This window comes from Buteo buteo, chromosome 2 (genome assembly GCF_964188355.1).
Source record: "Buteo buteo chromosome 2, bButBut1.hap1.1, whole genome shotgun sequence".
NCBI lineage: Eukaryota > Metazoa > Chordata > Aves > Accipitriformes > Accipitridae > Buteo > Buteo buteo.
The window spans coordinates 24,173,130-24,186,566 of record NC_134172.1 but is presented as its reverse complement, the minus strand read 5'-3'; the positions used below and the strand labels follow the sequence as shown (position 1 = coordinate 24,186,566).

The window sequence follows — 13,437 nt, the reverse complement described above, 5'->3', positions numbered from 1 at the left end:
ATGGAGTTGAGATTAAATCCTTCTTGTTACCTCAGATATTACTACCATCGATTACATTTTCAGGCACTTAATTCTGCTCAGGCCTCACACAGGGAGTCCAAGCTCCCTCTATACCATCTGTTATGGCTGCTACTAGCAGATGGGTATCAGAGTGGCCAAAGTTATAAAGCTCAACTGCACCATTAGATGTCTGAAAGATGTCCTTTGAAGCCCTTTAAAATTCATGAGGTCCCAAGCTGGTGCACACCCAGGGGTCAGACAAATCACGTTCAATCCCTTCCTTTGTTTGAAGGAGGTTGAATGCTTTAATCACAGAGCTATAACGCAATAAGGGAAAGTATTTATCACTGTCCCTAGGGCAGAATCCTTTCACCACAATTCAACAAGAAAAAGAAACCAAACCACAAACCCTTCACACACTGGAAAAGGAGCGGAAAGAAAGAAAAACCCCACTGCTATAAGGAGGTGGGTAGGGCTAGAAGTTATGAAGAACAGACAAATTTATCTTCATCTAAATTGATGTTTTCAGGTACAGAATTCAACTTCCAGCAAAATCTGCTGTCAGAATTACAGGCATGTTTAAAAGGAAAGTTTAGACATTTGCATTTCATGAGATATTCAAGTCACATTCAAAAGATGCTCATAGCACAGAGGCTTCACTACCACAATTTGGCACTTTCAGCTAGAACAGTTTCTTACTGCAGATTTTCTCAGTGCTCACGTTACTGCAGCATCCATGAGCTGAAAGAACTGCTGTTATATCTAGCTATGATGCTACACTGGAATGCATATAAAGTGCTTCAGAAGCCACTCTGGTTGCCGAGCATTCATGAGGGAATTAAAACAGCTCCCCCCAACAACAAAGATCAGCCCTTCTACATTTCAGGAAGCACAGTACAGAGACTTCCAAGGACTGAGGGTAGAGCATTTCTCTTCTGCTTACCAGCCACATACATAGCAAAACTTCTTGTTCCAAAGTCAGGATAAAAACACTACCAGGAACAATTTATGAATACGTATTTACACAAGATACTTTTCATTAGAATTACAGACTTCATAGGAAATCAAAGTAGACAAAGGAATATGTGCAATTTCGCAGAAGCGTTGAAAACATTCAAACTATAAATATCCTGATAGCACTACTAAAATTCTTAGTTTTACACGCAGGCTGATGTTATTCTACTGAGTCAAAACTAAGGTTTTGTGCCACAACTGTAAATTAAGTACAGTAATGTATTATCATTCCGGCAACATAGGTAACACCTGCACTGAACAGTGCGATACTGTTAAATCAATCCACTGATCTATTGAAGATCAAAGTACAAATCTGTATTTTTATTGATTTGGCAGCGTTGCTTATGGAGAAACAAATGCACTAGTTAAACCAGTACATTGTCATACTGCTCCAGTTACAAAAACATCCAGGACTTTCATAGAGCTACAAACGTATCGTACTTCATGATTTTCCCCCAAATGATGATATCCATGTGAAGTAAATAAGCAAAGATACTCAAGTTTGTATCCTTCATTCTGTTACACTGACAAACATACACCACCACTTAATAAATAGAAATGCAGCAGTTCATCCACATAATAGCAAATATTTTTGTACCCTAATCCACCACTGAAGTTCAGTTTGTACAAAACAGTCTTTTCTACAGAGTGGAAAAAAAATACCTTCTTCTCATCAAGGTGCAAGCTAAGCTTTGAAACTTAAATGAATGTGCTTTTATTCTTTTCATGGACAATAAAAGAGTTTCATGGACCTTCTGATCTATCTGAAAATGCATAAATTTGGTCACATATGGATGTCTTCATTGTTCAGGTTTAATGGACTATTTCAGTATCACTGACGTTGTGCTTTTACTCCTCTTGAACAATACCGTTCCAAGAGTTATGGAGATCAAATTAACTCAAACGATGACCTCAGAGTTCTAGAAACATAAGTGTCCTCATTGTAATACAAGACCAACCTAAAAGGAAGAAGAAAAATACAGTATTTTAGTTCAAGTATGGCAATAAATCTAAACATCACTAGTCTTCTGCACCTCAATTATGGATCTTAAATATGACCAATTAAAAAAGTTATTTTAAGACTTCTGCCCATTTTGCCCAGTGTAGATTAATGTACCATTATACCTAACAGAATTCAGAAGCTCTTTTTTTCTCCCTTACCTTTTCAGATTCCATGCCAGGACACCTCCAGTTGTACAAATAATACTGCAAATTTCCATCTCCAATCCCAAACTTGAGTTTTTCCAGGAATGTTTTGTTTTCCATTAAGTCTAGTGCATTGAACACATCAAATCCTTTCTGGCAACAGCAAAACATTTTAAAAATTTTATTTTTTAAAGTTTCAAATGATGCACAAACGATACTTTACACAGCAGCATACAACATCCAAGAGACTAGGCTAATTAAGTGGAAAAAAAGACAAGTGAATAAATCTTGCCTTTTGATTAGGTACACACACAAAGAAATTCTCTCAATAAAAAGTGAAGTATAAGGCACAACTTTGCTTGAAGATTATCTCCAAAAGGGTAGGAATTTTAAAAACCACTTTCAGGGTTGAAGGTCTGAAGGGTCCCTTAAAGCATTATCCTTATAGATACGCATTTTTTACAGTCACATACAGTGTTTTGACACACATAGCCTATTTCAGCTAAAGCTGCATAAATACAGCTTACGATGTTTTTCAGCCTTTATCACTCTGTTAATGACAAACATTGTATTTTTGCAATTTGGTCCTTTTCTGAAATGCCATTGTCTTTAGAACTCCAATCTTTGACATGTTACTCTCCCTCCTCTACTCGTGCACACCCTCTACTAACTCCTCTTTTCATCAACCTCCCAAATTCACCACTCAAAGAGCCATTTTGCTCTCAGAACAGCCACACAGCTGAATTAGTCTCAGGGTTTTGTGTGGCAACACAAACACACTCAAATCCCAACTCACTGTGAACTCTTAACAAGCAACATAAAAACAAGGTCAGTTAAGCCATCGCAGTGACAATCATCATGCCTGAATAGCTGAATTTGCTTGGGGGTCTGGATATAGGAGTCCATTTATTTGCAATGAACTGCAAGGGAGTCTGACCTAAGATCTTGGAGTCTTAACAGCACAAAGGCAGTGCACCAGCAGGACCTTCTATACTCTGAGATAAAAATAAGTTACAAAACAATATTGCTTAAGCACAAGAAGATAGTAAGGAACATTCTTTACTCAATATAAAAACTAGATGTATTTTTTTTTCTTTTAAATAAGCACCCAACATTAGGAAAAAAGGGGGTTGAAGAAAAAGAACATTTTAAGCTCTCCATCGGTTTAGGACTATTTAAAAGAAAGTCACAAAGCACGGACAGTGAGTTTAGTAAGGTTTCCCACTACCTTACACAAAGATCATTCTGTATGCAGATGAAGCTATGCTAAGTTAAATATACTGTGAAAAACACACAGAAACAAGACAAATAAGGTGGCAAGGATTTGACACTTTGCATCTAAAGAAGTAAATTTTGAAATATTCCGAGTTAGTAATAGACAGTAACAGAAATCTCAGAAGGCAGGAAGGGAAGCAGGGGAGAATAGAGACTCTGTAGTACAGACACACTAATGAAGCTCTGCAATTAAGCACTCAAAATTCAAATAAATAATAATGTCTACAGATGTAGTTTTAATTCAGTATCTAAACACCAGGAGGTTAGGTTCAGGTTAGTATCCAAGAGGTATAAAAAAGTTCCTGTTCAAAGATAGTTGCTCCACAGCTCTGCCAGACCATTAGGGCAGACTCAGAAGTGAACTTCCCTGTTTATAAGCTCTCTCCTGTTCTAGATCTAGAAACTTAGTGTCAGCTTTGACAATAAAATATGCAGAGTTTGGGGAGGATTATCCTGCTGCAAAATCCCACTCTCTCCATGCAGAATACATGGAAACTAAGTGCATAACTCCAAGTTTTGGGTTTTGCTTTGGAGGTCAGGCATTTTGTCCTTTAATTGCCAAGATTTTACTAGACTTAGTTCTAAGCTAATTTTACGTAGTGTAATATGAAGATAAAAATCAACATTAAACTGATATGCAAACCCTGAAAGCAATTTGCTGAGTTGAATTTGTACCTCCAAAATGCATTCTTTGGGAGTAAGAGTACAGAAAGGACTGCGGTGGGTTGTCCCCAGCCAAAAGCTGAACACTCACCCAGCCTTTCACTTGCTCCTCTCCCACAGGATGGGGAGAAAACGGAAGGCAAGATGACTTGTGAACGGAAATAATGACAGTTTAATAGAAAAAGCAAAAGCTGCACGCACAAGCAAAGCAAAAAGAGGAATTCATTCACTACTTCCCATCACTAGGCGCGTGTCAAGCCACTTCCTGGAAAGCAAGATCTCAGCATGCATAATGGTTGTTTGGCAAGATAGCCATAACCAGCAGAATCCCCCCTTCCTCCTCCTTTCCTTCAGCCTTTATTGCGGAGCACAACATCATATAGTGTGCATTATCCCTTTGGTCAGTTGGGGTCAGCTGTCCCAGCTGTGTCCCCTCCCAACTTCTTGCCCACCCTCAGCCTACTTGCTGGGGGTGAAAGAGAGAAAGCTCTGAGGCTGTGCAAGCACTGTTCAGCAATAGTCAAAACACCGGTGTGTTATCTGCCCAGTTTGTCACAAATGCAAAGCACAGCACCACATGGGCTGCTAGGAAGATAGTTTACTCCATCCCAGCCAGACCCAGTACTTTTGTAAACAAAAACCTGTGAATAGGACTACATTTATCATTTCTCTTCCCTTGCCTCACCTCTCCTCATCTAAAAGTCCAAGTGCCAGATCTGCAAATGTAATTAGGCATCTAATGATGCAGACAGGCCCAGCACATACTTTGGAAATCCACAAGTGTCTAAATACCGGTATTCTTACTTTATGATGGTCCATTTAAAAGAAAAGAATCACATGTCACCTTCAGAGAGAAATGTAGACAGGAGAAGGTGCAAAGCCTTGCGGTTAGACCATGTAACTGCTTCCTTGCCCATTCCATCTGTGGCCTAGTGAATGGCCAGCCACTCAGCTCTTTATGCCACACTTCAAATGGAGACCAATGTTTATTCCTTTTTCCACTCTGACTTTTAAGAATAAGTAGTGCTAGCATTTTTAGTCACTTCTGAAAAGTATGCTAGCCACCTTCCTACATCTTCATGTATCTTAACACCTTTCAAAGTCCCTCTCTGAACTTCCTTTGGTATTATTCTGGAGCCTGAGTAACAAGGTTCTATATTCCCCATGACTATCCAGGAGTTTTTCTTGCCAAAAGTAAGTTATTCAACTGAATACTGCTTATAGGTCAACAAGCCTCAGCAAGCAGTTCACATCATAGATATCAGCTCAGCTGCAATGCTGCACGAACATGGCTGAGACAGACAAGTTGAAGACTATGTGACTGCTTTCATGCAGCCTGAAGTCTGAACAGATACAGCCCTTGACAGACCACGACTGGCTTCATACAGGATCAACACAGAAATCCTGTGCCACATGCAGTGCAGTGCAGATGGCTCTGAACATGGTCAACTGGAGCACAGCTAGCATCTGCTTGCATTGAGCACTCATCTGGTAGGTGGAATACCACAAGCAGTGCAACAGCAACAGTTCAGCTAGGAGGGGCAAGCTTCAAGCATGAGGAGCAGAAAACACACCCATGCTCTGCAGCATGTTGGGAATGGTTGCTAGAATGGATACCATGGACTGGATGAAGCCTGTGCAGTGCTGTGAATTGCCAGGGCTAAACAGGTGTCTGAGAATTCATTCAGAGTGCTGGGATGTGCATCACCTGCACAGCTCCGTACCACAGACTACTTTGCCATTGGTGTTTGCACTGCACTCCCATGACACCCTAATGATTAAGGGCCGAGTGTTAGTTTTTCATCAGACAGCACTGATAAACTCTTACAATTCTTATGTTTAAAAACTTCATTTATAGTCTCTTCCCTTCCATTCAACTAAACCATCTATCAGTGTAATGCCATGCATGAAGGCGTGCTTAAAAGCTACAACGTGACATCATCTACACAGCTTTACAAGCAGCAATTATTAACGAGATAAAATGATAAAGCTTGCACAAATAAACTTTTACATTTTGTAGAAATAAAAAATAGTTTAAACAAACAAATAAAAGGTATTTAATAGAACTTATTAGCTCATCTCCAAGGGAGACTATTTTAGTGATACTTTCCATTCTTCTGGTACTTAGTGAATATGGTCATCAGTGTGCTCCTGGATGTTTACACTGTTCAAGCTATTGCAAACACTTAAACTTCATGCACTTGTCATTCCCTACCATCACTCAAAGTAAAAAGGAAAACCAAGCATAGTGTTTTATATTTTAATATATATATTATATATGCTCATCAACTGCATTCTGTGCTACAGACGGTAGAAGAAAACAGAATCAATGGCATGGATAAATTGCTGTCAGTTCTCACCTTGCCATCACTCCTAAGAATACTTTTGTGAAAGAAGCAGAAGCAGAACACCCCCCCCCCCCCCAACTTACCAATTTAGCTATAATGAGTGCATCATTCATTAAGTCCAAGAGGGGGGTCTCTGTATGAATATTGTAAAAGGAATAGGCAGCTTTGAGGCTTTTATGAACAGGATGGTGCATCACTGTTGAAGGTAATGTGTAGAAACTCAGGAAGTCTGTTAAAATACCACTTGAGCCCTAAAAAAAAAAAAAAGTCAATTAATAAGAAATAACCGCTTAGTTATTGGTTAGGCTTACATTGCAGTTCTACAGAAAATAAGTAATAAATGCAGCACAGTTTTGCACACCATAAGTATTATGGTATAACAGGTAATCCTGGCTAAGAAATTGAATTCTTGCCAAGGATGTATCTATACATCAAAGCAAGACTGAAGCCTGAAAAGGTCACTTCAGAAAAGGAAACAAACATTTAGATTCTTCTAGTCTATTACACCAATAACATTTTGACAACCAATTGCCAAAGCATTTCAATTTGTTTCCCAAGCTCAGCCTGCTATAAACAAAGCTAACAAAGCACACTTCTGAAAAAAAGTATAGACATTTTTTCCCCAATTTAACTTATTTTTAAAAGAATATTTTTTAAATCTGATGAAGTTCACATTGAGGAATAATTTTCTCAACTTTCTAAAGAAAAAGAAAAAAATATATTGTGCTGGTATACGAAGCATATTTAAATCGGCTGTAGTGATTATTAATCATAGAATCATTTAGGTTGGAAAAGACCTTTAAGATCATGGAGTCCAACCATCAACCATGCCCACTAAACCATGTTCTAAAGTGCCTTGTCTACCTGCTTTTTGAATACCTCCAGGGATGGTGACTCAACCACTTCCCTGGGCAGCCTGTTCCAATGCCTGACAACCCTTTCAGTAAATAAATTTTTCCTGATATCCAATCTAAACCTCCCCTGGCACAACTTGAGGCCATTTCCTCTTGTCCTATCTCCAGCCACCTGACAGAAGAGACCAGCACCCACCTCACTACAGCCCCCTTCAGGTAGTTGTAGAGAGCGATAAGGTCTCCCCTCAGCCTCCTCTTCTCTAGACTAAACAACCCCAGTTCCCTCATCTGCTACTCTTAAGACTTGTGCTCCAGGCCCTTCACCAGCTTGATTTCCCTTCTCAATCAACAAGCACAATCCATTTGCTAGACAGCAGTGCTAAATCACACTGAAATTCTAGTAAGACCAATAGTCATCAAAAAAGGTACTTATACAGAAATCTAAAGTATCCTACATAAACTTTCTTAATGTTTCACACACTTAATGAAGTTTAACCATCTTCAAGAGTGTAGATTAGTAGGAAATGGGAATAATTATTACATGGGTTATGACCGACATGCTGAGCACAAAAAAACTACCCAGATTTTCACTCCTCCTATTTTGATTGGGTGTCCTGATATATCCAAGAAAATAAGGCAAAGGAGACACAAATATTTTTGAATGACTGGTGCCCACTGTTTTGAGCTCAATGAAGGACCTCACATGGATCCTTAAATTGATAGTACTTCTACAGTAAAAAGTAAAAGAGTTGAACCCATCACATGCAAAAAAGCTATTGTCTTAGAGCAGGTACAGATTCTGTAGTAGAGATATAGTAACAACGAATAACAGAAAAGTTATTATTCTGTAGTAGAGATAAACTAACAACAAATAACAGAAAAATTATTAAGTCACTCACTAAATTCAGTAAGGATGCTGAAAATATTAATTCTGGAATTATACAGGGTATTTTAAGGTTTTAGCTCTGCACATTACAAAGATGACTGAAAAATCTGACACCAACTTCTCCAAGTCACACAGGTCTTACAAAGATTTTAAGCACTAGCAAACCTACATTTTGTATAGTGAAAAACTAGTTCAAGAGACAGTGTAAAACAAGCAAGTGAAGACTGCACTGTTCAGTTAAAATCACACTGACAATGGCACGCTCATGCTGATCCTGGTGCTTGTGGACTCTTCTGTAGGCTTCAACTCGCCAACAAAGCCAAAAAACAACCCAGAGTGTGTGTGTGTGTGTGTGAGAGCGGGAGTAAGGGGTGGCAAAAGAAGGCAGGACGATAAATTAAACTGGAGCATGGAAGAGTCCAATGAGCACTAGACCTACTACAAAACAGGCAGAAAACCAAGCTTGGACAATGACAACCAATGAGCAGGACCTCTCATCTCCATTCAGCTGAGACTCCTGCAGAAATTCAAGTTGCAGTGTGGGAACTTCAGGTTGTGAGCTTCACAACCTGCAGCTTCTGTGAGGAGTTGGTAGGCTTAAGGATGTTAGTGCTGATCACTTTCAAATAACCTTATCACTTTAAACAAAGTAATACACTATCTAAATACGATGTCTACAACTGATTTAGCATGGACTCAAAGGGAAGAGTGTATCTTTCTCCACTAGCTTTAACTCAGCTATTCCAACCATGCCTTGGAGATTTCCAACCCAAATGCTAATCTATTCCTGCACTGCTTATTTTGTGAGAAGCGTTGTGACCAACAGGTTGGAGGGTGGGGGTGGTAGGGTGGGGAGAGGAGGGAAGAGTAAGCGGTAGGAACAGATGACGCTCTCCATCTTGTTAGTGGACAAAGATTATAATTTTCAAGATAATTGAACTAGCTGACAGCAACTCATGACAGCACCAAGGGATGTTAACTTTACTTCTCTGTTACTCATTCAAATATGTGTGTATATACACACACAGTCTTTTACTGGAAAAAATATATTTACAGAAGCAGACCATCAAAAAACATAATTCTCCCAGGAGGTAACCCTAAAATTGGTTTTAAAAATAAAGAATTTTGAACTGGTGTATGGCAGAAACTTAGACATCTCAGAGAATGACACTGAGTTCAAACCAAATCCTTATCTCAGTTATTGTATCATTTTTCCTTTTTTCTAGAAAAGGAGATTTGAAGACCACTGCTTATTATCATGTCATATCTCTATGGAAAAAAATGGAGGAATGCAATTGGAAGGGTTGTTTTTAAATTATGTAAGGTTCTTTGCTGTAGTATTTCCAAGACAGTGATATTTTGAGACTTCAAAATTCTTCTTTAAAATATTCTGTTATAAGAGCACTGCAGCTTATCACAACCAAACATTTTCTCATTAACAGAATGCAATACAAAGAACAAAGCTTGGAATAGTCATATCAAATTCTAGCTATAGCACAAAATTTTTCATACTGTCCACATTTCAAAAACTTGATGCTGATATGAACTTTTGTAAGTGGCATTCACATACACATTCATGAAGTAGTTAGGGCATGTTTTACCTCTACTACGTAAGTGTCAATAATATGATCCCGAGGCAGGAACCAATGGGCTACCTCTTCTTCATCCATCACAGGAGCAAGATTAAACTGTTTCAAGTAAGTGTTGATTAATTCTTGTACTGCTTTAGTATCTTTTTGTTCCATTGGTCTCAAACCTGAAGTCTTTGTGGCCTTATTGTAACAAAAGAAAAATAAACGTTGAGATATTGAAAGGAAAACTGCATACACAGCAAAGGCTGAAAGTAGGTTGCAGAGTCACTCCATTTGCTATAATGCATTCATTATTAGCCTACTTTACCCCAGCCACCTAATTCATTATGCTATTTTACAAATGGCTTTCAATCAGAATTCCCTCTCTTCTAATTATTGAGAGTCTGGGGCACTTCAATCTTTATATTTCATTATTGAAACAACTTCATTTCTCCAGAGAAAGAGATACCATTGCCAACAACCTAGACTTCATGCATTTTGTTTTTTTTTTTTTTTTTTTAGGTCAGTCTTTATTTCTTATCTTCTTCTAAACTACCTAGGGCCCAGACACAGAAACAAAACATAAAGCAACTTGCATATCTGAAGTTAATCTGAAGACAAGAACACTTGCCATTCAAACTTATGAAAATTACAGTCAAGCTATAAACCAAAGTCAGAGGATAAAGTTTAATTGGAAATTATTTAACAAAAAAATTCCACCTATTCTTAACACTTGCAAACTCCCTTGCTTACTGAACTTCCTATACAGGCACAAATGCAGTTCTGTTAACAACAAAGCTTCCTCCCTGAAGGTGCCTGAAATTAAAAACCTACAGTATTTTAACAAATAAAGTTATTTGACTTTAAACGTCAGAAGAGGAAAAAACTGCTTTCCAGTACTATGCAATTAATGTTTAAACAAGCAAAGGTGATTAAAGTTTTCTCCCTAGCTTTTGTTAGCCTTTCTGAATATTTCCTTTTAGGGAGGCTAAGTCTTGTTCTCTTCAGAGCTCATTTATCCTCCTTCATCTGTCTGAGCTACATACTTGGGCACGTATCACATTAATCATAGCAAAGTCAATTGCAAGAGCAGCCAGGTAGAGACTTGATTACTGGAAACCTGAAATTAGTGTAGCTGATTACACTCTGCTCAAAAGGCATTATTCTGGGGGAGGTATTTATTCACATACCCTGGGAGTCAGCAGCCAGATGAAAAATCAAGGCACGTTTTGCCACAGCTCTAGCCTGGGTATTACATTTTAGTCTTCCTGCTTTCCTGAGCAGCCTGGGACTATGGTTTGCTTCCACAAGAGCACATCACCTAGATTTTTAAATGCCCTGAATCCATAAGGGTATTCACCTGACTCATCAACATGATGCTTCCTATGCCATATTTCATTCATAACCTCCTTATGAACTACAATATGAAAGGTTAATTTCAGCTCCCTCCAAGCCTTCGTACCTCTTTTAAAGCCATACACTGGAACAGGATGGGAGGAGAAGTGGCTGGACTGGAACATGTTTATGGCCCAGCAATGCTCAGAATGGCCAACAGTAAGTGATTATTTGCAGCCCCAGAAGTGAGAGAAAGTGTACAGAACTGGGCTAAAATTTGTTTCTCTGCTTCATATATCAAGCTGCACCAGGCATATATTTATGCGAGTATCCTGGCTCAGGATCTCCATCAGTCAAGAAAAGACATACAGAGACAAACGTGCTCCTGTCCTTATTCTGAACACAGCCAGAATTTACCTCTTTCAGAAAACTCCTTGCTCAGGAGATCAAATACTTAGAAAAAAACCTTTTTTTTTTATACCTATAGGTACATGCATAAACACAGCCTTCAGTGAGGGTGGTATTTATTAATTACAGTATTTATTATTTCTGAAAACATTTTTTAATTCAGACTGCTCAAGTGATTAGGAATGATTAATTCCTCTTAAAGGGAGATGAGCTCCCAGTGGCAATGATATTCCAAGGACGCTAAGAAAAGAGGTTAAAATGCAAGAAACAGTGCTTGGTGCTGAGGGACAGGACAGTGTGGCCTGAATGAACAAATTTGTGTGACAGCACTGTTTATGATAACAGTCTGAAACTGAGGATAAGGAGCCTCAATAGCACTTAAACCCTTTCTTCAGAAAAAAACTCCAGAAAAACTAAAGCACAAGACCTTAAGAGGAAACATTAGCACAAAGATTAAATCTTTGTTTTCCATGGGAGAAGCTCCCAAGTCCAATCTAAAAATAAACAAACAGCTGAGGCATATGGACTTCTGCATCACTTAGTTTTAGAAGTTGATTTTCAAAGCACCTCTTTTCTATTTGCACTTCTCTGTACAGTATGTTTGCCTTAGCTATACTTTATGAATGAGATACTATGTTTTCTTTGTTTTCCATAATTTATTTTTCTGTTGAAATCTGAGTTTTATGATAAAGGAAGATGATCAGGGTACAGCTGCTGTTGTTTCTAATTATTCTCTGTAGTTACACTTTTTGTACTGTAAGATCCTTAATCTTTAAGCTATTCTTTTCCTGTATTGTTTCCATGAGAAACAGTACTAGAGTTGCCACCAAAACCTATATTTGAAATTGTCTACTGCACTTTTTTAAACTATTAAAAATGTCTTCAAGATTTGATGGAAGCTAAATTTAGCTCTCCAAGATTAAAACCTAATTAATTTGGTTATTAATTCTTAAGCTCTGAAAACTGCTGCCCTGCACACAAGGGAGAACCTGCATGTGCAGGCACAGGTAGCATGCAGGCAGCACAGGAAACTAGTCTCTCTGACACCAGCAGGAGTTCAGATCAAGCCATGGCATGTAGTTCATACCAAGGAGTGCTTAGTGTATTACTCAAATATGTAAGTAGTAGAGAACCTGCAGCATCAAGCTAAACATAACCAACAGACACAATTTTCCAAAGTCAGATAAATCATTACAAAGTACTGTAAGTGAGGAAAAAGTATTTTTTTTTAACCAAAAGGAAGGGTTTGTTTAAATAAAAAAAGGTTTACTGATATGGTACAGGTAAAGGATATTCTGCAATCCCTCCAAATAGAAAGGTAGCTTTTACAAGCAAAGAAATTGTTTTCAATCATAAAGCTTAGACTAGCTTCTATAGGCTATTAATTACAGCAATGAGATTTTTTTTTTTGTTTTAATAGTACATTTCAGACTACTTACAGTGACTTGCCCTGTCATGGAAATGCATCCTAAGGCTGTTTGCCAGCCTAACTATTAGCTGCAAACATGAGAAAAATTATTTTTAACTAATCTAGCTATGCCAGAGCACTTTTTTTTTGTACTAGACCACGCAAATAAATGGTACACAACGCACTGAAGAGGCTTTTGCTGAGCCTCTTTATTGCAGAAGATTAACATTCTCTGACAGAACAGAAAAAGCTGTGAATTAGAGTGTAATCAACAAACCCACTGCACTGAGCCAACTTTCTGATGGACTTCTCAGAGAATTTTAAGACATGAACTATTAATTTTCTGTTCCAATAAGCTTTTATCAGATTAACTGTACCAAGAATAGTTTTATGCATCTTCAATTCAATCCCACATGTTTATGAAGTCAAGGCTTCTGTTTTTTTTCTTTGTTTGTTTAAGCCTTTTAGTTCAAAATTTGTATTTTCTCCATATACAGGTCTACATTTCCAGCAATACTCTCTTCTGTTT

The 13,437-nt window shown here is 38.1% G+C and overlaps 1 protein-coding gene across 2 annotated transcripts in view; it reads right to left on the bottom strand.

Moving 5' to 3' along the window:
* NMT2 (N-myristoyltransferase 2) overlaps positions 1–13,437 on the bottom strand; it is a 40,640-nt gene that overhangs the window by 4,223 nt on the left and 22,980 nt on the right. Inside the window, exons 9-12 of one of the 2 annotated variants that reach the window (XM_075048587.1) lie at positions 9,788–9,958; positions 6,530–6,697; positions 2,176–2,313; positions 1,714–1,973 (exon numbers count right to left, since the gene is read on the bottom strand). In XM_075048587.1, coding sequence (XP_074904688.1) covers positions 1,953–1,973; positions 2,176–2,313; positions 6,530–6,697; positions 9,788–9,958 — 498 coding nt within the window. In that variant the 3' untranslated portion in view covers positions 1,714–1,952. Of the gene's footprint in view, positions 1–1,713; positions 1,974–2,175; positions 2,314–6,529; positions 6,698–9,787; positions 9,959–13,437 lie in introns of those variants that run through there. The other variant, XM_075048596.1, reaches the window with a different exon arrangement.